At 43.6% G+C, this 26,295-nt stretch overlaps 1 protein-coding gene across 3 annotated transcripts in view; it reads left to right on the forward strand.

Moving 5' to 3' along the window:
- Nucleotides 1-26,295, forward strand: part of LOC106591555 (exportin-1) — a 109,116-nt gene that overhangs the window by 36,933 nt on the left and 45,888 nt on the right. For all 3 annotated transcript variants that reach the window (XM_082978747.1, XM_082978746.1, XM_082978748.1), the window contains exons 5-7: nt 18,946-19,007; nt 19,125-19,169; nt 23,999-24,180. In XM_082978747.1, the coding sequence (XP_082834873.1) occupies nt 18,946-19,007; nt 19,125-19,169; nt 23,999-24,180 (289 nt within the window). The remainder of the gene's footprint in view (nt 1-18,945; nt 19,008-19,124; nt 19,170-23,998; nt 24,181-26,295) is intronic.

A 26,295-nucleotide genomic window follows, 5' to 3' on the forward strand; every position in this document is an offset into this window, starting at 1 on the left:
ACTGTTCTAATCTACTGGGGTGGCCCTGTAATGTTTATCAGGGAAACAGTTCTAATCTACTGGGGTGGCCCTGTAATGTTTATCAGGGAAACAGTTCTAATCTACTGGTGTGGCCCTGTAATGTTTATCAGGGAAACAGTTCTAATCTACTGGGGTGGCCCTGTAATGTTTATCAGGGAAACAGTTCTAATCTACTGGGGTGGCCCTGTAATGTTTATCAGGGAAACAGTTCTAATCTACTGGGGTGGCCCTGTAATGTTTATCAGGGAAACAGTTCTAATCTACTGGGGTGGCCCTGTAATGTTTATCAGGGAAACAGTTCTAATCTACTGGGGTGGCCCTGTAATGTTTATCAGGGAAACAGTTCTAATCTACTGGGGTGGCCCTGTAATGTTTATCAGGGAAACAGTTCTAATCTACTGGGGTGGCCCTGTAATGTTTATCAGGGAAACAGTTCTAATCTACTGGTGTGGCCCTGTAATGTTTATCAGGGAAACAGTTCTAATCTACTGGGGTGGCCCTGTAATGTTTATCAGGGAAACAGTTCTAATCTACTGGTGTGGCCCTGTAATGTTTATCAGGGAAACAGTTCTAATCTACTGGGGTGGCCCTGTAATGTTTATCAGGGAAACAGTTCTAATCTACTGGGGTGGCCCTTTAATGTTTATCAGGGAAACAGTTCTAATCTACTGGTGTGGCCCTGTAATGTTTATCAGGGAAACAGTTCTAATCTACTGGGGTGGCCCTGTAATGTTTATCAGGGAAACAGTTCTAATCTACTGGTGTGGCCCTGTAATGTTTATCAGGGAAACAGTTCTAATCTACTGGTGTGGCCCTGTAATGTTTATCAGGGAAACAGTTCTAATCTACTGGGGTGGCCCTGTGATGTTTATCAGGGAAACAGTTCTAATCTACTGGGGTGGCCCTGTAATGTTTATCAGGGAAACAGTTCTAATCTACTGGTGTGGCCCTGTAATGTTTATCAGGGAAACAGTTCTAATCTACTGGTGTGGCCCTGTAATGTTTATCAGGGAAACAGTTCTAATCTACTGGGGTGGCCCTGTAATGTTTATCAGGGAAACAGTTATAATCTACTGGGGTGGCCCTGTAATGTTTATCAGGGAAGCAGTTCTAATCTACTGGGGTGGCCCTGTAATGTTTATCAGGGAAACAGTTCTAATCTACTGGTGTGGCCCTGTAATGTTTATCAGGGAAACAGTTATAATCTACTGGTGTGGCCCTGTAATGTTTATCAGGGAAACAGTTCTAATCTACTGGGGTGGCCCTGTAATGTTTATCAGGGAAACAGTTCTAATCTACTGGGGTGGCCCTGTAATGTTTATCAGGGAAACAGTTCTAATCTACTGGGGTGGCCCTGTAATGTTTATCAGGGAAACAGTTATAATCTACTGGGGTGGCCCTGTAATGTTTATCAGGGAAACAGTTCTAATCTACTGGGGTGGCCCTGTAATGTTTATCAGGGAAACAGTTCTAATCTACTGGGGTGGCCCTGTAATGTTTATCAGGGAAACAGTTCTAATCTACTGGGGTGGCCCTGTAATGTTTATCAGGGAAACAGTTCTAATCTACTGGGGTGGCCCTGTAATGTTTATCAGGGAAACAGTTCTAATCTACTGGGGTGGCCCTGTAATGTTTATCAGGGAAACAGTTATAATCTACTGGTGTGGCCCTGTAATGTTTATCAGGGAAACAGTTCTAATCTACTGGGGTGGCCCTGGTGTGGCCCTGTAATGTTTATCAGGGAAACAGTTCTAATCTACTGGTGTGGCCCTGTAATGTTTATCAGGGAAACAGTTATAATCTACTGGGGTGGCCCTGTAATGTTTATCAGGGAAACAGTTCTAATCTACTGGTGTGGCCCTGTAATGTTTATCAGGGAAACAGTTCTAATCTACTGGTGTGGCCCTGTAATGTTTATCAGGGAAACAGTTCTAATCTACTGGGGTGGCCCTGTAATGTTTATCAGGGAAACAGTTCTAATCTACTGGTGTGGCCCTGTAATGTTTATCAGGGAAACAGTTATAATCTACTGGTGTGGCCCTGTAATGTTTATCAGGGAAACAGTTCTAATCTACTGGGGTGGCCCTGTAATGTTTATCAGGGAAACAGTTCTAATCTACTGGGGTGGCCCTGTAATGTTTATCAGGGAAACAGTTCTAATCTACTGGGGTGGCCCTGTAATGTTTATCAGGGAAACAGTTATAATCTACTGGGGTGGCCCTGTAATGTTTATCAGGGAAACAGTTCTAATCTACTGGGGTGGCCCTGTAATGTTTATCAGGGAAACAGTTCTAATCTACTGGGGTGGCCCTGTAATGTTTATCAGGGAAACAGTTCTAATCTACTGGGGTGGCCCTGTAATGTTTATCAGGGAAACAGTTCTAATCTACTGGGGTGGCCCTGTAATGTTTATCAGGGAAACAGTTCTAATCTACTGGGGTGGCCCTGTAATGTTTATCAGGGAAACAGTTCTAATCTACTGGTGTGGCCCTGTAATGTTTATCAGGGAAACAGTTCTAATCTACTGGGGTGGCCCTGTAATGTTTATCAGGGAAACAGTTCTAATCTACTGGGGTGGCCCTGTAATGTTTATCAGGGAAACAGTTATAATCTACTGGTGTGGCCCTGTAATGTTTATCAGGGAAACAGTTCTAATCTACTGGTGTGGCCCTGTAATGTTTATCAGGGAAACAGTTCTAATCTACTGGGGTGGCCCTGTAATGTTTATCAGGGAAACAGTTCTAATCTACTGGGGTGGCCCTGTAATGTTTATCAGGGAAACAGTTCTAATCTACTGGGGTGGCCCTGTAATGTTTATCAGGGAAACAGTTCTAATCTACTGGTGTGGCCCTGTAATGTTTATCACGGAAACAGTTCTAATCTACCGGGGTGGCCCTGTAATGTTTATCAGTGAAACAGTTCTAATCTACCGGGGTGGCCCTGTAATGTTTATCAGGGAAACAGTTCTAATCTACTGGGGTGGCCCTGTAATGTTTATCAGGGAAACAGTTCTAATCTACTGGGGTGGCCCTGTAATGTTTATCAGGGAAACAGTTCTAATCTACTGGGGTGGCCCTGTAATGTTTATCAGGGAAACAGTTCTAATCTACTGGTGTGGCCCTGTAATGTTTATCAGGGAAACAGTTCTAATCTACTGGGGTGGCCCTGTAATGTTTATCAGGGAAACAGTTCTAATCTACTGGTGTGGCCCTGTAATGTTTATCAGGGAAACAGTTCTAATCTACTGGTGTGGCCCTGTAATGTTTATCAGGGAAACAGTTCTAATCTACTGGTGTGGCCCTGTAATGTTTATCAGGGAAGCAGTTCTAATCTACTGGGGTGGCCCTGTAATGTTTATCAGGGAAGCAGTTCTAATCTACTGGGGTGGCCCTGTAATGTTTATCAGGGAAGCAGTTCTAATCTACTGGTGTGGCCCTGTAATGTTTATCAGGGAAACAGTTCTAATCTACTGGTGTGGCCCTGTAATGTTTATCAGGGAAACAGTTCTAATCTACTGGGGTGGCCCTGTAATGTTTATCAGGGAAACAGTTCTAATCTACTGGTGTGGCCCTGTAATGTTTATCAGGGAAACAGTTCTAATCTACTGGTGTGGCCCTGTAATGTTTATCAGGGAAACAGTTCTAATCTACTGGGGTGGCCCTGTAATGTTTATCAGGGAAACAGTTCTAATCTACTGGGGTGGCCCTGTAATGTTTATCAGGGAAACAGTTCTAATCTACTGGTGTGGCCCTGTAATGTTTATCAGGGAAACAGTTCTAATCTACTGGGGTGGCCCTGTAATGTTTATCAGGGAAACAGTTCTAATCTACTGGGGTGGCCCTGTAATGTTTATCAGGGAAACAGTTCTAATCTACTGGTGTGGCCCTGTAATGTTTATCAGGGAAACAGTTCTAATCTACTGGGGTGGCCCTGTAATGTTTATCAGGGAAACAGTTCTAATCTACTGGGGTGGCCCTGTAATGTTTATCAGGGAAACAGTTATAATCTACTGGTGTGGCCCTGTAATGTTTATCAGGGAAACAGTTCTAATCTACTGGTGTGGCCCTGTAATGTTTATCAGGGAAACAGTTCTAATCTACTGGGGTGGCCCTGGTGTGGCCCTGTAATGTTTATCAGGGAAACAGTTCTAATCTACTGGTGTGGCCCTGTAATGTTTATCAGGGAAACAGTTATAATCTACTGGGGTGGCCCTGTAATGTTTATCAGGGAAACAGTTCTAATCTACTGGTGTGGCCCTGTAATGTTTATCAGGGAAACAGTTCTAATCTACTGGTGTGGCCCTGTAATGTTTATCAGGGAAACAGTTCTAATCTACTGGGGTGGCCCTGTAATGTTTATCAGGGAAACAGTTCTAATCTACTGGTGTGGCCCTGTAATGTTTATCAGGGAAACAGTTCTAATCTACTGGTGTGGCCCTGTAATGTTTATCAGGGAAACAGTTCTAATCTACTGGGGTGGCCCTGTAATGTTTATCAGGGAAACAGTTCTAATCTACTGGGGTGGCCCTGTAATGTTTATCAGGGAAACAGTTCTAATCTACTGGGGTGGCCCTGTAATGTTTATCAGGGAAACAGTTCTAATCTACTGGGGTGGCCCTGTAATGTTTATCAGGGAAACAGTTCTAATCTACTGGGGTGGCCCTGTAATGTTTATCAGGGAAACAGTTCTAATCTACTGGGGTGGCCCTGTAATGTTTATCAGGGAAACAGTTCTAATCTACTGGGGTGGCCCTGTAATGTTTATCAGGGAAACAGTTCTAATCTACTGGGGTGGCCCTGTAATGTTTATCAGGGAAACAGTTCTAATCTACTGGGGTGGCCCTGTAATGTTTATCAGGGAAACAGTTCTAATCTACTGGTGTGGCCCTGTAATGTTTATCAGGGAAACAGTTCTAATCTACTGGGGTGGCCCTGTAATGTTTATCAGGGAAACAGTTCTAATCTACTGGGGTGGCCCTGTAATGTTTATCAGGGAAACAGTTCTAATCTACTGGTGTGGCCCTGTAATGTTTATCAGGGAAACAGTTCTAATCTACTGGTGTGGCCCTGTAATGTTTATCAGGGAAACAGTTCTAATCTACTGGGGTGGCCCTGTAATGTTTATCAGGGAAACAGTTCTAATCTACTGGGGTGGCCCTGTAATGTTTATCAGGGAAACAGTTCTAATCTACTGGGGTGGCCCTGTAATGTTTATCAGGGAAACAGTTCTAATCTACTGGTGTGGCCCTGTAATGTTTATCACGGAAACAGTTCTAATCTACCGGGGTGGCCCTGTAATGTTTATCAGTGAAACAGTTCTAATCTACCGGGGTGGCCCTGTAATGTTTATCAGGGAAACAGTTCTAATCTACTGGGGTGGCCCTGTAATGTTTATCAGGGAAACAGTTCTAATCTACTGGGGTGGCCCTGTAATGTTTATCAGGGAAACAGTTCTAATCTACTGGGGTGGCCCTGTAATGTTTATCAGGGAAACAGTTCTAATCTACTGGTGTGGCCCTGTAATGTTTATCAGGGAAACAGTTCTAATCTACTGGGGTGGCCCTGTAATGTTTATCAGGGAAACAGTTCTAATCTACTGGTGTGGCCCTGTAATGTTTATCAGGGAAACAGTTCTAATCTACTGGTGTGGCCCTGTAATGTTTATCAGGGAAACAGTTCTAATCTACTGGTGTGGCCCTGTAATGTTTATCAGGGAAGCAGTTCTAATCTACTGGGGTGGCCCTGTAATGTTTATCAGGGAAGCAGTTCTAATCTACTGGGGTGGCCCTGTAATGTTTATCAGGGAAGCAGTTCTAATCTACTGGTGTGGCCCTGTAATGTTTATCAGGGAAACAGTTCTAATCTACTGGTGTGGCCCTGTAATGTTTATCAGGGAAACAGTTCTAATCTACTGGGGTGGCCCTGTAATGTTTATCAGGGAAACAGTTCTAATCTACTGGTGTGGCCCTGTAATGTTTTTCAGGGAAACAGTTCTAATCTACTGGTGTGGCCCTGTAATGTTTATCAGGGAAACAGTTCTAATCTACTGGGGTGGCCCTGTAATGTTTATCAGGGAAACAGTTCTAATCTACTGGGGTGGCCCTGTAATGTTTATCAGGGAAACAGTTCTAATCTACTGGTGTGGCCCTGTAATGTTTATCAGGGAAACAGTTCTAATCTACTGGGGTGGCCCTGTAATGTTTATCAGGGAAACAGTTCTAATCTACTGGGGTGGCCCTGTAATGTTTATCAGGGAAACAGTTCTAATCTACTGGTGTGGCCCTGTAATGTTTATCAGGGAAACAGTTCTAATCTACTGGGGTGGCCCTGTAATGTTTATCAGGGAAACAGTTCTAATCTACTGGGGTGGCCCTGTAATGTTTATCAGGGAAACAGTTATAATCTACTGGTGTGGCCCTGTAATGTTTATCAGGGAAACAGTTCTAATCTACTGGTGTGGCCCTGTAATGTTTATCAGGGAAACAGTTCTAATCTACTGGGGTGGCCCTGTAATGTTTATCAGGGAAACAGTTCTAATCTACTGGGGTGGCCCTGTAATGTTTATCAGGGAAACAGTTCTAATCTACTGGGGTGGCCCTGTAATGTTTATCAGGGAAACAGTTCTAATCTACTGGTGTGGCCCTGTAATGTTTATCAGGGAAACAGTTCTAATCTACCGGGGTGGCCCTGTAATGTTTATCAGTGAAACAGTTCTAATCTACCGGGGTGGCCCTGTAATGTTTATCAGGGAAACAGTTCTAATCTACTGGGGTGGCCCTGTAATGTTTATCAGGGAAACAGTTCTAATCTACTGGGGTGGCCCTGTAATGTTTATCAGGGAAACAGTTCTAATCTACTGGGGTGGCCCTGTAATGTTTATCAGGGAAACAGTTCTAATCTACTGGTGTGGCCCTGTAATGTTTATCAGGGAAACAGTTCTAATCTACTGGGGTGGCCCTGTAATGTTTATCAGGGAAACAGTTCTAATCTACTGGTGTGGCCCTGTAATGTTTATCAGGGAAACAGTTCTAATCTACTGGTGTGGCCCTGTAATGTTTATCAGGGAAACAGTTCTAATCTACTGGTGTGGCCCTGTAATGTTTATCAGGGAAGCAGTTCTAATCTACTGGGGTGGCCCTGTAATGTTTATCAGGGAAGCAGTTCTAATCTACTGGGGTGGCCCTGTAATGTTTATCAGGGAAGCAGTTCTAATCTACTGGTGTGGCCCTGTAATGTTTATCAGGGAAACAGTTCTAATCTACTGGTGTGGCCCTGTAATGTTTATCAGGGAAACAGTTCTAATCTACTGGGGTGGCCCTGTAATGTTTATCAGGGAAACAGTTCTAATCTACTGGTGTGGCCCTGTAATGTTTATCAGGGAAACAGTTCTAATCTACTGGTGTGGCCCTGTAATGTTTATCAGGGAAACAGTTCTAATCTACTGGGGTGGCCCTGTAATGTTTATCAGGGAAACAGTTCTAATCTACTGGGGTGGCCCTGTAATGTTTATCAGGGAAACAGTTCTAATCTACTGGTGTGGCCCTGTAATGTTTATCAGGGAAACAGTTCTAATCTACTGGGGTGGCCCTGTAATGTTTATCAGGGAAACAGTTCTAATCTACTGGGGTGGCCCTGTAATGTTTATCAGGGAAACAGTTCTAATCTACTGGTGTGGCCCTGTAATGTTTATCAGGGAAACAGTTCTAATCTACTGGGGTGGCCCTGTAATGTTTATCAGGGAAACAGTTCTAATCTACTGGGGTGGCCCTGTAATGTTTATCAGGGAAACAGTTCTAATCTACTGGGGTGGCCCTGTAATGTTTATCAGGGAAACAGTTCTAATCTACTGGGGTGGCCCTGTAATGTTTATCAGGGAAACAGTTCTAATCTACTGGGGTGGCCCTGTAATGTTTATCAGGGAAACAGTTCTAATCTACTGGGGTGGCCCTGTAATGTTTATCAGGGAAACAGTTCTAATCTACTGGGGTGGCCCTGTAATGTTTATCAGGGAAACAGTTCTAATCTACTGGTGTGGCCCTGTAATGTTTATCAGGGAAACAGTTCTAATCTACTGGGGTGGCCCTGTAATGTTTATCAGGGAAACAGTTCTAATCTACTGGTGTGGCCCTGTAATGTTTATCAGGGAAACAGTTCTAATCTACTGGGGTGGCCCTGTAATGTTTCTCAGGGAAACAGTTCTAATCTACTGGGGTGGCCCTTTAATGTTTATCAGGGAAACAGTTCTAATCTACTGGTGTGGCCCTGTAATGTTTATCAGGGAAACAGTTCTAATCTACTGGGGTGGCCCTGTAATGTTTATCAGGGAAACAGTTCTAATCTACTGGTGTGGCCCTGTAATGTTTATCAGGGAAACAGTTCTAATCTACTGGTGTGGCCCTGTAATGTTTATCAGGGAAACAGTTCTAATCTACTGGGGTGGCCCTGTGATGTTTATCAGGGAAACAGTTCTAATCTACTGGTGTGGCCCTGTAATGTTTATCAGGGAAACAGTTCTAATCTACTGGTGTGGCCCTGTAATGTTTATCAGGGAAACAGTTCTAATCTACTGGTGTGGCCCTGTAATGTTTATCAGGGAAACAGTTCTAATCTACTGGGGTGGCCCTGTAATGTTTATCAGGGAAACAGTTATAATCTACTGGGGTGGCCCTGTAATGTTTATCAGGGAAGCAGTTCTAATCTACTGGGGTGGCCCTGTAATGTTTATCAGGGAAACAGTTCTAATCTACTGGTGTGGCCCTGTAATGTTTATCAGGGAAACAGTTATAATCTACTGGTGTGGCCCTGTAATGTTTATCAGGGAAACAGTTCTAATCTACTGGGGTGGCCCTGTAATGTTTATCAGGGAAACAGTTCTAATCTACTGGGGTGGCCCTGTAATGTTTATCAGGGAAACAGTTCTAATCTACTGGGGTGGCCCTGTAATGTTTATCAGGGAAACAGTTATAATCTACTGGGGTGGCCCTGTAATGTTTATCAGGGAAACAGTTCTAATCTACTGGGGTGGCCCTGTAATGTTTATCAGGGAAACAGTTCTAATCTACTGGGGTGGCCCTGTAATGTTTATCAGGGAAACAGTTCTAATCTACTGGGGTGGCCCTGTAATGTTTATCAGGGAAACAGTTCTAATCTACTGGGGTGGCCCTGTAATGTTTATCAGGGAAACAGTTCTAATCTACTGGGGTGGCCCTGTAATGTTTATCAGGGAAACAGTTCTAATCTACTGGTGTGGCCCTGTAATGTTTATCAGGGAAACAGTTCTAATCTACTGGGGTGGCCCTGGTGTGGCCCTGTAATGTTTATCAGGGAAACAGTTCTAATCTACTGGTGTGGCCCTGTAATGTTTATCAGGGAAACAGTTATAATCTACTGGGGTGGCCCTGTAATGTTTATCAGGGAAACAGTTCTAATCTACTGGTGTGGCCCTGTAATGTTTATCAGGGAAACAGTTCTAATCTACTGGTGTGGCCCTGTAATGTTTATCAGGGAAACAGTTCTAATCTACTGGGGTGGCCCTGTAATGTTTATCAGGGAAACAGTTCTAATCTACTGGTGTGGCCCTGTAATGTTTATCAGGGAAACAGTTATAATCTACTGGTGTGGCCCTGTAATGTTTATCAGGGAAACAGTTCTAATCTACTGGGGTGGCCCTGTAATGTTTATCAGGGAAACAGTTCTAATCTACTGGGGTGGCCCTGTAATGTTTATCAGGGAAACAGTTCTAATCTACTGGGGTGGCCCTGTAATGTTTATCAGGGAAACAGTTATAATCTACTGGGGTGGCCCTGTAATGTTTATCAGGGAAACAGTTCTAATCTACTGGGGTGGCCCTGTAATGTTTATCAGGGAAACAGTTCTAATCTACTGGGGTGGCCCTGTAATGTTTATCAGGGAAACAGTTCTAATCTACTGGGGTGGCCCTGTAATGTTTATCAGGGAAACAGTTCTAATCTACTGGGGTGGCCCTGTAATGTTTATCAGGGAAACAGTTCTAATCTACTGGGGTGGCCCTGTAATGTTTATCAGGGAAACAGTTCTAATCTACTGGTGTGGCCCTGTAATGTTTATCAGGGAAACAGTTCTAATCTACTGGGGTGGCCCTGTAATGTTTATCAGGGAAACAGTTCTAATCTACTGGGGTGGCCCTGTAATGTTTATCAGGGAAACAGTTATAATCTACTGGTGTGGCCCTGTAATGTTTATCAGGGAAACAGTTCTAATCTACTGGTGTGGCCCTGTAATGTTTATCAGGGAAACAGTTCTAATCTACTGGGGTGGCCCTGTAATGTTTATCAGGGAAACAGTTCTAATCTACTGGGGTGGCCCTGTAATGTTTATCAGGGAAACAGTTCTAATCTACTGGGGTGGCCCTGTAATGTTTATCAGGGAAACAGTTCTAATCTACTGGTGTGGCCCTGTAATGTTTATCACGGAAACAGTTCTAATCTACCGGGGTGGCCCTGTAATGTTTATCAGTGAAACAGTTCTAATCTACCGGGGTGGCCCTGTAATGTTTATCAGGGAAACAGTTCTAATCTACTGGGGTGGCCCTGTAATGTTTATCAGGGAAACAGTTCTAATCTACTGGGGTGGCCCTGTAATGTTTATCAGGGAAACAGTTCTAATCTACTGGGGTGGCCCTGTAATGTTTATCAGGGAAACAGTTCTAATCTACTGGTGTGGCCCTGTAATGTTTATCAGGGAAACAGTTCTAATCTACTGGGGTGGCCCTGTAATGTTTATCAGGGAAACAGTTCTAATCTACTGGTGTGGCCCTGTAATGTTTATCAGGGAAACAGTTCTAATCTACTGGTGTGGCCCTGTAATGTTTATCAGGGAAACAGTTCTAATCTACTGGTGTGGCCCTGTAATGTTTATCAGGGAAGCAGTTCTAATCTACTGGGGTGGCCCTGTAATGTTTATCAGGGAAGCAGTTCTAATCTACTGGGGTGGCCCTGTAATGTTTATCAGGGAAGCAGTTCTAATCTACTGGTGTGGCCCTGTAATGTTTATCAGGGAAACAGTTCTAATCTACTGGTGTGGCCCTGTAATGTTTATCAGGGAAACAGTTCTAATCTACTGGGGTGGCCCTGTAATGTTTATCAGGGAAACAGTTCTAATCTACTGGTGTGGCCCTGTAATGTTTTTCAGGGAAACAGTTCTAATCTACTGGTGTGGCCCTGTAATGTTTATCAGGGAAACAGTTCTAATCTACTGGGGTGGCCCTGTAATGTTTATCAGGGAAACAGTTCTAATCTACTGGGGTGGCCCTGTAATGTTTATCAGGGAAACAGTTCTAATCTACTGGTGTGGCCCTGTAATGTTTATCAGGGAAACAGTTCTAATCTACTGGGGTGGCCCTGTAATGTTTATCAGGGAAACAGTTCTAATCTACTGGGGTGGCCCTGTAATGTTTATCAGGGAAACAGTTCTAATCTACTGGTGTGGCCCTGTAATGTTTATCAGGGAAACAGTTCTAATCTACTGGGGTGGCCCTGTAATGTTTATCAGGGAAACAGTTCTAATCTACTGGGGTGGCCCTGTAATGTTTATCAGGGAAACAGTTATAATCTACTGGTGTGGCCCTGTAATGTTTATCAGGGAAACAGTTCTAATCTACTGGTGTGGCCCTGTAATGTTTATCAGGGAAACAGTTCTAATCTACTGGGGTGGCCCTGTAATGTTTATCAGGGAAACAGTTCTAATCTACTGGGGTGGCCCTGTAATGTTTATCAGGGAAACAGTTCTAATCTACTGGGGTGGCCCTGTAATGTTTATCAGGGAAACAGTTCTAATCTACTGGTGTGGCCCTGTAATGTTTATCAGGGAAACAGTTCTAATCTACCGGGGTGGCCCTGTAATGTTTATCAGTGAAACAGTTCTAATCTACCGGGGTGGCCCTGTAATGTTTATCAGGGAAACAGTTCTAATCTACTGGGGTGGCCCTGTAATGTTTATCAGGGAAACAGTTCTAATCTACTGGGGTGGCCCTGTAATGTTTATCAGGGAAACAGTTCTAATCTACTGGGGTGGCCCTGTAATGTTTATCAGGGAAACAGTTCTAATCTACTGGTGTGGCCCTGTAATGTTTATCAGGGAAACAGTTCTAATCTACTGGGGTGGCCCTGTAATGTTTATCAGGGAAACAGTTCTAATCTACTGGTGTGGCCCTGTAATGTTTATCAGGGAAACAGTTCTAATCTACTGGTGTGGCCCTGTAATGTTTATCAGGGAAACAGTTCTAATCTACTGGTGTGGCCCTGTAATGTTTATCAGGGAAGCAGTTCTAATCTACTGGGGTGGCCCTGTAATGTTTATCAGGGAAGCAGTTCTAATCTACTGGGGTGGCCCTGTAATGTTTATCAGGGAAGCAGTTCTAATCTACTGGTGTGGCCCTGTAATGTTTATCAGGGAAACAGTTCTAATCTACTGGTGTGGCCCTGTAATGTTTATCAGGGAAACAGTTCTAATCTACTGGGGTGGCCCTGTAATGTTTATCAGGGAAACAGTTCTAATCTACTGGTGTGGCCCTGTAATGTTTTTCAGGGAAACAGTTCTAATCTACTGGTGTGGCCCTGTAATGTTTATCAGGGAAACAGTTCTAATCTACTGGGGTGGCCCTGTAATGTTTATCAGGGAAACAGTTCTAATCTACTGGGGTGGCCCTGTAATGTTTATCAGGGAAACAGTTCTAATCTACTGGTGTGGCCCTGTAATGTTTATCAGGGAAACAGTTCTAATCTACTGGGGTGGCCCTGTAATGTTTATCAGGGAAACAGTTCTAATCTACTGGGGTGGCCCTGTAATGTTTATCAGGGAAACAGTTCTAATCTACTGGTGTGGCCCTGTAATGTTTATCAGGGAAACAGTTCTAATCTACTGGGGTGGCCCTGTAATGTTTATCAGGGAAACAGTTCTAATCTACTGGGGTGGCCCTGTAATGTTTATCAGGGAAACAGTTCTAATCTACTGGGGTGGCCCTGTAATGTTTATCAGGGAAACAGTTCTAATCTACTGGGGTGGCCCTGTAATGTTTATCAGGGAAACAGTTCTAATCTACTGGGGTGGCCCTGTAATGTTTATCAGGGAAACAGTTCTAATCTACTGGGGTGGCCCTGTAATGTTTATCAGGGAAACAGTTCTAATCTACTGGGGTGGCCCTGTAATGTTTATCAGGGAAACAGTTCTAATCTACTGGTGTGGCCCTGTAATGTTTATCAGGGAAACAGTTCTAATCTACTGGGGTGGCCCTGTAATGTTTATCAGGGAAACAGTTCTAATCTACTGGTGTGGCCCTGTAATGTTTATCAGGGAAACAGTTCTAATCTACTGGGGTGGCCCTGTAATGTTTCTCAGGGAAACAGTTCTAATCTACTGGGGTGGCCCTTTAATGTTTATCAGGGAAACAGTTCTAATCTACTGGTGTGGCCCTGTAATGTTTATCAGGGAAACAGTTCTAATCTACTGGGGTGGCCCTGTAATGTTTATCAGGGAAACAGTTCTAATCTACTGGTGTGGCCCTGTAATGTTTATCAGGGAAACAGTTCTAATCTACTGGTGTGGCCCTGTAATGTTTATCAGGGAAACAGTTCTAATCTACTGGGGTGGCCCTGTGATGTTTATCAGGGAAACAGTTCTAATCTACTGGTGTGGCCCTGTAATGTTTATCAGGGAAACAGTTCTAATCTACTGGTGTGGCCCTGTAATGTTTATCAGGGAAACAGTTCTAATCTACTGGTGTGGCCCTGTAATGTTTATCAGGGAAACAGTTCTAATCTACTGGGGTGGCCCTGTAATGTTTATCAGGGAAACAGTTATAATCTACTGGGGTGGCCCTGTAATGTTTATCAGGGAAGCAGTTCTAATCTACTGGGGTGGCCCTGTAATGTTTATCAGGGAAACAGTTCTAATCTACTGGTGTGGCCCTGTAATGTTTATCAGGGAAACAGTTCTAATCTACTGGTGTGGCCCTGTAATGTTTATCAGGGAAACAGTTCTAATCTACTGGGGTGGCCCTGTAATGTTTATCAGGGAAACAGTTCTAATCTACTGGGGTGGCCCTGTAATGTTTATCAGGGAAACAGTTCTAATCTACTGGTGTGGCCCTGTAATGTTTATCAGGGAAACAGTTCTAATCTACTGGGGTGGCCCTGTAATGTTTATCAGGGAAACAGTTCTAATCTACTGGGGTGGCCCTGTAATGTTTATCAGGGAAACAGTTCTAATCTACTGGGGTGGCCCTGTAATGTTTATCAGGGAAACAGTTCTAATCTACTGGGGTGGCCCTGTAATGTTTATCAGGGAAACAGTTCTAATCTACTGGGGTGGCCCTGTAATGTTTATCAGGGAAACAGTTCTAATCTACTGGGGTGGCCCTGTAATGTTTATCAGGGAAACAGTTCTAATCTACTGGGGTGGCCCTGTAATGTTTATCAGGGAAACAGTTATAATCTACTGGTGTGGCCCTGTAATGTTTATCAGGGAAACAGTTCTAATCTACTGGGGTGGCCCTGTAATGTTTATCAGGGAAACAGTTCTAATCTACTGGGGTGGCCCTGTAATGTTTATCAGGGAAACAGTTCTAATCTACTGGGGTGGCCCTGTAATGTTTATCAGGGAAACAGTTCTAATCTACTGGGGTGGCCCTGTAATGTTTATCAGGGAAACAGTTCTAATCTACTGGTGTGGCCCTGTAATGTTTATCAGGGAAACAGTTCTAATCTACTGGGGTGGCCCTGTAATGTTTATCAGGGAAACAGTTCTAATCTACTGGTGTGGCCCTGTAATGTTTATCAGGGAAACAGTTCTAATCTACTGGTGTGGCCCTGTAATGTTTATCAGGGAAACAGTTCTAATCTACTGGGGTGGCCCTGTGATGTTTATCAGGGAAACAGTTCTAATCTACTGGGGTGGCCCTGTAATGTTTATCAGGGAAACAGTTCTAATCTACTGGTGTGGCCCTGTAATGTTTATCAGGGAAACAGTTCTAATCTACTGGTGTGGCCCTGTAATGTTTATCAGGGAAACAGTTCTAATCTACTGGGGTGGCCCTGTAATGTTTATCAGGGAAACAGTTATAATCTACTGGGGTGGCCCTGTAATGTTTATCAGGGAAGCAGTTCTAATCTACTGGGGTGGCCCTGTAATGTTTATCAGGGAAACAGTTCTAATCTACTGGTGTGGCCCTGTAATGTTTATCAGGGAAACAGTTCTAATCTACTGGTGTGGCCCTGTAGTGTTTATCAGGGAAACAGTTCTAATCTACTGGTGTGGCCCTGTAATGTTTATCAGGGAAGCAGTTCTAATCTACTGGTGTGGCCCTGTAATGTTTATCAGGGAAACAGTTCTAATCTACTGGGGTGGCCCTGTAATGTTTATCAGGGAAACAGTTCTAATCTACTGGGGTGGCCCTGTAATGTTTATCAGGGAAACAGTTCTAATCTACTGGGGTGGCCCTGTAATGTTTATTAGGGAAGCAGTTCTAATCTACTGGGGTGGCCCTGTAATGTTTATCAGGGAAACAGTTCTAATCTACTGGGGTGGCCCTGTAATGTTTATCAGGGAAACAGTTCTAATCTACTGGGGTGGCCCTGTAATGTTTATCAGGGAAGCAGTTCTAATCTACTGGGGTGGCCCTGTAATTTTTATCAGGGAAACAGTTCTAATCTACTGGGGTGGCCCTGTAATGTTTATCAGGGAAGCAGTTCTAATCTACTGGTGTGGCCCTGTAATGTTTATCAGGGAAACAGTTCTAATCTACTGTAATGTTTATCAGGGAAACAGTTCTAATCTACTGGGGTGGCCCTGTAATGTTTATCAGGGAAACAGTTCTAATCTACTGGGGTGGCCCTGTAATGTTTATCAGGGAAACAGTTCTAATCTACTGGTGTGGCCCTGTAATGTTTATCAGGGAAACAGTTCTAATCTACTGGGGTGGCCCTGTAATGTTTATCAGGGAAACAGTTCTAATCTACTGGGGTGGCCCTGTAATGTTTATCAGGGAAACAGTTCTAATCTACTGGGGTGGCCCTGTAATGTTTATCAGGGAAACAGTTCTAATCTACTGGTGTGGCCCTGTAATGTTTATCAGGGAAACAGTTCTAATCTACTGGGGTGGAAGTTGCACAGAATTATCACAACGATTCAAGTGTGAGCTCAGCAGATTAGCTCAGTGGCTACATTTTGTTGAGGGAACATTGGATAGTAGTGGAGGGGAAAAGGGTGCATGTGTTTGGGCATTGATAAACACACCAGTCTGCATTAATGATAGGTAGTAAAATAAAGACGCCACTTCTAAAAGCCTATTTCACACCATATCCTGATGAATTTGCAAGAACTTTTCTTTTCATTTTCATTTTGGACAAATTAAAATGTTCCACCGACTCACCCATAGATTGATGTTTCAGCATTGTCTCAATGAATAGTTCTGACTCACCCATAGATTGATGTTTCAGCATTGTCTCAATGAATAGTTCTGACTCACCCATGGATTGATGTTTCAGCATTGTCTCAATGAATAGTTCTGACTCACCCATAGATTGATGTTTCAGCATTGTCTCAATGAATAGTTCTGACTCTCCCATGGCTTGATGTTTCAGCGAATAGTTCTGACTCACCCATGGCTTGATGTTTCAGCATTGTCTCAATGAATAGTTCTGACTCTCCCATGGCTTGATGTTTCAGCATTGTCTCAATAAAGAGTTCTGACTCGCCCATGGATTGATGTTTCAGCATTGTCTCAATGAATAGTTCTGACTCACCCATAGATTGATGTTTCAGCATTGTCTCAATGAATAGTTCTGACTCTCCCATGGCTTGATGTTTCAGCGAATAGTTCTGACTCACCCATGGCTTGATGTTTCAGCATTGTCTCAATGAATAGTTCTGACTCTCCCATGGCTTGATGTTTCAGCATTGTCTCAATAAAGAGTTCTGACTCGCCCATGGATTGATGTTTCAGCATTGTCTCAATGAATAGTTCTGACTCACCCATAGATTGATGTTTCAGCATTGTCTCAATAAAGAGTTCTGACTCGCCCATGGCTTGATGTTTCAGCATTGTCTCAATAAAGAGTTCTGACTCGCCCATGGATTGATGTTTCAGCATTGTCTCAATAAAGAGTTCTGACTCGCCCATGGATTGATGTTTCAGCATTGTCTCAATGAATAGTTCTGACTCACCCATAGATTGATGTTTCAGCATTGTCTCAATGAATAGTTCTGACTCTCCCATGGCTTGATGTTTCAGCGAATAGTTCTGACTCACCCATGGCTTGATGTTTCAGCATTGTCTCAATGAATAGTTCTGACTCTCCCATGGCTTGATGTTTCAGCATTGTCTCAATAAAGAGTTCTGACTCGCCCATGGATTGATGTTTCAGCATTGTCTCAATAAAGAGTTCTGACTCGCCCATGGATTGATGTTTCAGCATTGTCTCAATGAATAGTTCTGACTCTCCCATGGATTGATGTTTCAGCATTGTCTCAATAAAGAGTTCTGACTCGCCCATAGATTGATGTTTCAGCATTGTCTCAATGAATAGTTCTGACTCTCCCATGGATTGATGTTTCAGCATTGTCTCAATAAAGAGTTCTGACTCGTCAATGGATTAGCGATGGGCGGACGAGCAATTATCCACCGTCGTAGTACGAATGAAGCCTGAGCTGGAATGTGAAGCTAACTGAAGCTGGTTAGCTTTAGAAAACCCAGAGTAGATGTAGCTAGGATACCCCTCTGGTGTTATGAGATCTGATGAAGCCTGACTGCTATGAAGACAACCTGGACACACCCGTTGTGTTGAATGTGTCCACCCTTCTGTATTCCTACTCAGTTAGTCTCATGGCACTATGGTAAGAGTAAGGGTGTTATCCCCGCTGTGTTGGGATGTATTCACTTGGATCCAAACAGAACCGGGGAGGGACCCTCCCCGAATTTGTCCAATAGAAAGTCTCGTTTTCGCTGCAAAACGTTTTCCGTTTTACAACGGTTTGTACTAATGATCCCCCCCCCCCCCCGGCTAAATAACCAATATGGTCCTCAAACCATCATAGCCACCTAATCATCCCCAGCTTCCAATTGGCTCATTCATCCCCTCTCCCCTGTAACTCTTCTCCAGGTCGTTTCTGTAAAAGACAATATGTTCTCATCAACGTAGCTGGTCAAATAAGGGTTAATAATAATGGCGCTGTACAGAAAAGTAGGTAGTCTGTGTGCAGCTTGTTTAAAAGCAGCCAGCATCAGTCCAGTTCAGCAGCTAGCTACATTACACAGTAACAGTATGCATGACAGCAAGCAGCAGACTAGCAGACACTTATCAATACTCTGCTTGCTCACTAGGTTCCACTAAAGCAGATATGTGGATCAGCCAATGCCCAGCTGTTGGTTCAGTAGATTCTAGATTCACACCTTGTGAAGCAGCACTGTGTTCTGGGTCACTGATTATGTTGTTACCTGCTCTGTAAGGATGTGTTGTGTACAAACCTGTGTCCTGTACGTTCTGGTGGAGGCTGACTGATCTGGTCCTGTTGTTTCTGCTGGTCTCTGATCTGGTCTTGTTGTTTCTGCTGGTCTCTGATCTGGTCTTGTTGTTTCTGCTGGTCTCTGATCTGGTCCTGTTGTTTCTGCTGGTCTCTGATCTGGTCTTGTTGTTTCTGCTGGTCTCTGATCTGGTCTTGTTGTTTCTGCTGGTCTCTGATCTGGTCCTGTTGTTTCTGCTGGTCTCTGATCTGGTTCTGTTGTTTCTGCTGGTCTCTGATCTGGTCCTGTTGTTTCTGCTGGTCTCTGATCTGGTCCTGTTGTTTCTGCTGGTCTCTGATCTGGTCTTGTTGTTTCTGCTGGTCTCTGATCTGGTCCTGTTGTTTCTGCTGGTCTCTGATCTGGTCTTGTTGTTTCTGCTTGTCTCTGTAGGTATTAAAAAGTATGTTGTTGGACTTATTATCAAGACGTCGTCGGACGCCACAATGGTCGAGGTGAGGGCTGAAACATGTGTCATGTTAATATGAGTGTAAACTCCCGTCACATGATGCTGGTAACAATGATGATAACAGCATGTTGACGTTGACTCCGTTCTCATTTACCTTTTTCAGAAAGAGAAAGTTTACATTGGAAAGCTGAACATGATCCTTGTGCAGGTAAGAGAGAGTGTGTGTGTGTCTGTGTGTGTGTGTGCACCTACTAACATTGCTGTTCTCTTATCTGTGAATGAACTAGGATGCTCTCTTTATAAACTAGGACTCAGGTGTGCTGCTCAGCTTCATCTGAGCAGAGTCCTCCAATCTGTGTGTGTGTGAGTTTATTCATATGTGTGTACCACGTGTATCATGTGTGTGTACAGCTGACTGTAGCTGCATGAGTCTCTGTGTGTCATTTAGTGTGAGTCAGTGTGTCTGCGTCAGCTGATGTTGTTTTGTCCTGAAGAGACCAACCAGGTCAGAGTGTCTCAGCGTCTACTGTCTGTTCTGACTGGTTGGGTGTGAGGGGGTAGTGTGTGTGTGTAGGGGGTGTGTGTGTGAGGGGGTGTGTGTGTGAGGGGGTGTATGTGTGTGAGGGGGTGTGTATGTGTGGGGGTGTGTATGTGTGGGGGTGTGTGTGTGTGGGGGTGTGTGTGGGGGGGTGTGTGTGTGTGGGGGTGTGTGTGTGGGGGGTGTGTGTGTGTGAGGGGGGGTGTGTGAGGGTGTGTGTGGGGGGGTGTGTGTGTGGGGGGGTGTGTGTGTGAGAGGGGGGGGGGTGAGGGGGGTGTGTGTGTGTGTGGGGGGTGTGTGTGTGAGGGGGTGTGTGTGTGTGTGGGGGGGGGGGGGGGGGTGTGTGTGAGGGTGTGTGTGTGTGAGGGTGTGTGTGTGAGGGTGGTAGTTTGGTGAATCACACACTTAAGGAATGAGTAACCTTCTCCGAGAGCAGCATTAGCTCCCAGAACTAATGATGTCTATACAGTGCCTTGCAAAAGTATTCGGCCCTCTTGAACTTTTCGACCTTTTGCCACATTTCAGGCTTCAAACATAAAGATATAAAACTGTAATTTTTTGTGAAGAATCAACAACAAGTGGGACACAATCATGAAGTGGATTTATTGGATATTTCAAACTTTTTTAACAAATAAAAAACTGAAAAATTGGGCGTGCAAAATTATTCAGCCCCCTTAAGTTTATACTTTGTAGCGCCACCTTTTGCTGCGATTACAGCTGTAAGTCACTTGGGGTATGTCTCTATCAGTTTTGCACGTCGAGAGACTGAAATTTTTGCCCATTCCTCCTTGCAAAACAGCTCGAGCTCAGTGAGGTTGGATGGAGAGCGTTTTCAGTTCTTTCCACAGATTCTCGATTGGATTCAGGTCTGGACTTTGACTTGGCCTTTCTAACACCTGGATATGTTTATTTGTGAACCATTCCATTGTAGATTTTGCTTTATGTTTTGGATCATTGTCTTGTTGGAAGACAAATCTCCGTCCCAGTGTCAGGTCTTTTGCAGACTCCATCAGGTTTTCTTCCAGAATGGTCCTGTATTTGGCTCCATCCATCTTCCCATCAATTTTAACCATCTTCCCTGCCCCTGCTGAAGAAAAGCAGGCCCAAACCATGATGCTGCCACCACCATGTTTGACAGTGGGGATGGTGTGTTCAGGGTGATGAGCTGTATTGCTTTTACGCCAAACATAACGTTTTGCATTGTTGCCAAAAAGTTCGATTTTGGTTTCATCTGACCAGAGCACCTTCTTCCACATGTTTGGTGTGTCTCCCAGGTGGCTAGTGGCAAACTTTAAACGACAATTTTTATGGATATCTTTAAGAAATGGCTTTCTTCTTGCCACTCTTCCATAAAGGCCAGATTTGTGCAGTATACGACTGATTGTTGTCCTATGGACAGAGTCTCCCACCTCAGCTGTAGATCTCTGCAGTTCATCCAGAGTGATCATGGGCCTCTTGGCTGCATCTCTGATCAGTCTTCTCCTTGTATGAGCTGAAAGTTTAGAGGGACGGCCGGGTCTTCGTAGATTTGCAGTGGTCTGATACTCCTTCCATTTCAATATTATCGCTTGCACAGTGCTCCTTGGGATGTTTAAAGCTTGGGAAATCTTTTTGTATCCAAATCCATCTTTAAACTTCTCCACAACAGTATCTCGGACCTGCCTGGTGTGTTCCTTGTTCTTCATGATGCTCTCTGCGCTTTAAACGGACCTCTGAGACTATCACAGAGCAGGTGCATTTATACGGAGACTTGATTACACACAGGTGGATTCTATTTATCATCATTAGTCATTTAGGTCAACATTGGATCATTCAGAGATCCTCACTGAACTTCTGGAGAGAGTTTGCTGCACTGAAAGTAAAGGGGCTGAATAATTTTGCACGGCCAATCTTTCCGTTTTTTATTTGTTAAAAAAGTTTGATATATCCAATAAATTTCGTTCCACTTCATAATTGTGTCCCACTTGTTGTTGATTCTTCACAAAAAATTACAGTTTTATATCTTTATGTTTGAAGCCTGAAATGTGGCAAAAGGTCGAAAAGTTCAAGGGGGCCGAATACTTTCGCAAGGCACTGTAGGCTTTAGCACAGCAAGCTAACATACAGAGCCTTCAGAAAGGGTTTTGTTTGTATTTATTATGGATCCTCTTCCTGGGGTCCAGCAAAATTACGGCAGTTTATACAATTTTAAAAACATTACAATACATTCACAGAATTCACAACACACTGTGTGCCCTCAGGCCCCTACTCCACCACTACCACATATCTACAGTACTAAATCCCTGTGTGTGTGTGCGTGTGCGTGTGTGTGTGTGCCAATGTTTGTGTTGCACACAGAGTGAGTATTCATACCCCTTGATTTATTCCACATTTTGTTGTGTTACATCCTGAATTCAAAGTGGATTAAATCTTTTTTTTAATCTCACCCATCTACACACAATACCCCATAATGACAAAGTGAAAACATTATTTTTCAAAATTTGTGCACATTTTTTAAATTTGTATAATATGTTTTATTATTTTTCAATAATAATAAAAATAAGACATTTATTGACATTCATTGTATTGTTGAATGGGATGGCAAATTTAGAGGAGAAAACTCAACTTAACTCACATATAGAAAACATAAAATAAATCCTATTAGGTGGTACATATTATTAGAAGACAGCATATAGTCATTACAAGAAGTGTAGTGAAACCCAAAATAAATATTGAGTGGAGTACAACACAGAGTAGCAGCACATCTTAACCCAGTTATGAAGGGGGAATAAACCATTTATCCTGTATCAGCTGACATATTTTATAAAACATTGGACTATTGAAGGTATTGTGTTGAATCTTGTGGCCATTTATTGAAAATGAACTACAGAAATATCTCATTTAGATAAGTATTCAACCCCCTGAGTCAATACATATTAGAATCACCCAGTGATTACAGCTGTGAGTCTTTCTGGGTAAGTCTCTAAGAGCTTTCTACACCTGGATTGTACAATATTTACACATTATTCTTTTTAAACTCTTCAAGCTCTGTCAGATTGGTTGTTGATCATTGCTAGACAACCATTTTCAAGTCTTGACATAGATTTCCAAGTAGATTTAAGTTAAAACTGTAACTTGGCCGTTCAGGTACATTCAGGGTCTTCTTGGTAAGCAACTCCAGTGTAGATGTGGCCTTGTGTTGTAGGTTATTGTCCTGCTGAAAGGTGAATTCATCTCCCAGTGTCTGTTGGAAAGCAGACTGAACCTGAAACTCCCTTGCCTATGACAAGCGTACCCATAACATGATGCAGCCACCACCATGCTTGAAAATATGGAGAGTGGTACTCAGTGATGTGTTGTATTGGATTTGCCCCAAACATAACACTTTGAATTCAGGACAAAAAGTGAATCGCTCTGCCACATTTTTTGCAGTATTACATTAGTGCCTTGTTGCAAACAGGATGCATGTTTTGGAATATTTTTATTCTGTACAGGCTTCCTTCTTTTCACTCTGTCAATTAGGTTAGTATTGTGGAGTAACTACAATGTTGTTGATCTATTCTCAGTTTTCTCCTATCACAGCCATTAAACTCTGTAACTGTTTTAAAGTCACCATTGGCCTCAAGGTGAAATCCCTGAGCGGTTTCCATCCTCTCCGGCAACTGAGTTAGGAAGGACGCCTGTATCTGTGTAGTGACTGGGTGTATTGATACACCATCCAATGTGTAATTAATAACTTCACCATGCTAAAAAGGATGTTTAACATCTGCTTTTTTTTTTATTTCTACCCATCTACCAATAGGTGCCCTTCTTTGCGAGGCATTGGAAAACCTCCCTGGTCTTTGTGGTTGAATCTGTGTTTGCAATTCACTGCTGGACTGAGGGACCTTATAGATAATTGTATGTGTGGGTTACAGAGATGAGGTAGTTATTACAAAATCATGTTAAACACTGTTATTGTACACAGAGTGAGTCCATCCAACTTACTATGTGACTTGTTAAGCACATTTTTACTCCTGAACTTTAGGTTTGTCATAACAAAGGGGTTTAGTACTTATTGACTCAAGACATTTCAGATTCTCATTTTTGTATTAACTTGTAAAAATCTAGAAAAAGATGATGAAAAAAAAATCTCAATATAATCAATTTTAAAATCAGGTTGTAACACAATGTGGAATAAGTCAAGGGGTGTGAATACTTTCTGAAGACACAGTAGTCTGGTGGTGTGCAGACCACATGGGTTCAAACCTAATTGGTCACGTGTGTGTGTGTGTGTGTGTGTGTGTGTGTGTGTGTGTGTGTGTGTGTGTGTGTGTGTGTGTGTGTGTGTGTGTGTGTGTGTGTGTGTGTGTGTGTACCTACAGTATGTCTGTATTGTGTGTGTGTGTGTACCTACAGTATGTCTGTATTGTGTGTGTGTGTGTGTTGGCATGCATCCGCGAGTGGGTGTGCATGTGTTTGCATGTATGAATGATTGTATATATTAAAGTGTGTGTATACCTCTCCTCCTTTCTCTCCAGATCCTAAAGCAGGAGTGGCCCAAGCACTGGCCCACGTTCATCAGTGACATCGTGGGAGCCAGCCGCACCAGCGAGAGCCTCTGTCAGAACAACATGATCATCCTCAAGCTGCTCAGTGAGGAGGTGTTTGACTTCTCTAGTGGGCAGATGACCCAGGTCAAGGCCAAGCACCTCAAAGACAGGTAATATAGAAATTTACTGTATATCTTAACATAGCAGATTTTGTATATTTGTGTGTGTGTGTGTATATATATATATATACACACTGCTCAAAAAAATAAAGGGAACACTTAAACAACACAATGTAACTCCAAGTCAATCACACTTCTGTGAAATCAAACTGTCCACTTAGGAAGCAACACGGATTGACAATAAATTTCACATGCTGTTGTGCAAATGGAATAGACAACAGGTGGAAATGATAGGCAATTAGCAAGACACCCCCAATAAAGGAGTGGTTCTGCAGGTGGGGACCACAGACCACTTCTCAGTTCATATGCCTCCTGGCTGATGTTTTGGTCACTTTTGAATGCTGGCGGTGCTTTCACTCTAGCGGTAGCATGAGACGGAGTCTACAACCCACACAAGTGGCTCAGGTAGTGCAGCTCATCCAGGATGGCACATCAATGCGAGCTGTGGCAAGAAGGTTTGCTGTGTCAGTCAGCGTAGTGTCCAGAGCATTGAGGCGCTACCAGGAGACAGGCCAGTACATCAGGAGACGTGGAGGAGGCCGTAGGAGGGCAACAACCCAGCAGCAGGACTGCTACCTCCGCCTTTGTGCAAGGAGGAGCAGGAGAAGCACTGCCAGAGCCCTGCAAAATGACCTCCAGCAGCCCACAAATGTGCATGTGTCTGCTCAAACGGTCAGAAACAGACTCCATGAGGGTGGTATGAGGGCCCGACGTCCACAGGTGGGGGTTGTGCTTACAGCCCAACACCGTGCAGGACGTTTGGCATTTGCCAGAGAACACCAAGATTGGCAAATTCGCCACTGGCGCCCTGTGCTCTTCATAGATGAAAGCAGGTTCACACTGAGCACGTGACAGACGTGACAGAGTCTGGAGACGCCATGGAGAACGTTCTGCTGCCTGCAACATCCTCCAGCATGACCGGTTTGGCGGTGGGTCAGTCATGGTGTGGGGTGGCATTTCTTTGGGGGGCCGCACAGCCCTCCATGTGCTCGCCAGAGGTAGCCTGACTGCCATTAGGTACCGAAATGAGATCCTCAGACCCTTTGTGAGACCATATGCTGGTGCGGTTGGCCCTGGGTTCCTCCTAATGCAAGACAATGCTAGACCTCATGTGGCTGGAGTGTGTCAGCAGTTCCTGCAAGAGGAAGGCATTGATGCTATGGACTGGCCCGCCCATTCCCCAGACCTGAATCCAATTGAGCACATCTGGGACATCATGTCTCGCTCCATCCACCAACGCCACGTTGCACCACAGACTGAGGAGATCCCTCAGGAGACCATCCGCCACCTCATCAGGAGCATGCCCAGGCGTTGTAGGGAGGTCATACAGGCACGTGGAGGCCACACACACTACTGAGCCTCATTTTGACTTGTTTTAAGGACATTACATCAAAGTTGGATCAGCCTGTAGTGTGGTTTTCCACTTTAATTTTGAGTGTGACTCCAAATCCAGACCTCCATGGGTTGATAAATTGGATTTCCATTGATTATTTTTGTGTGATTTTGTTGTCAGCACATTCAATTATGTAAAGAAAAAAGTATTTCATAAGATTATTTCTTTCATTCAGATCTAGGATGTGTTGTTTAAGTGTTCCCTTAATTTTTTTGAGCAGTATATATATATATATATATATATATATATATATATAATATATATATATATATATCATTTAGCAGACACATTGATCTAAAGCCACTTAGTCATGTGTGTATACATTTTCTGTATATGCCCCGGGAATCGAACCCACAATCCTAGCGTTTCAATCAGCATCCTCTACCAACTGAGTCATACATACCGGACCAAACTCTTTTATATAATGTAGCACCTCAAAGCTGTTAGCACCCTGCTCTACCAAAAGCTGTTAGTACCCTGCTCTACCAAAAGCTGTTAGTACCCTGCTATACCAAAAGCTGTTAGCACCCTGCTCTACCAAAAGCTGTTAGCACCCTGCTTTACCAAAAGCTGTTAGCACCAGGCTCTACCAAAAGCTGTTAGCACCCTGCTCTACCAAAAGCTGTTAGCACCCTGCTCTACCAAAAGCTGTTAGCACCAGGCTCTACCAAAAGCTGTTAGTACCCTGCTCTACCAAAAGCTGTTAGCACCAG

Source organism: Salmo salar, chromosome 01 (assembly GCF_965601325.2).
Source record: "Salmo salar chromosome 01, fSalSal1, whole genome shotgun sequence".
In the NCBI taxonomy this organism is placed as follows: Eukaryota; Metazoa; Chordata; class Actinopteri; order Salmoniformes; family Salmonidae; genus Salmo; species Salmo salar.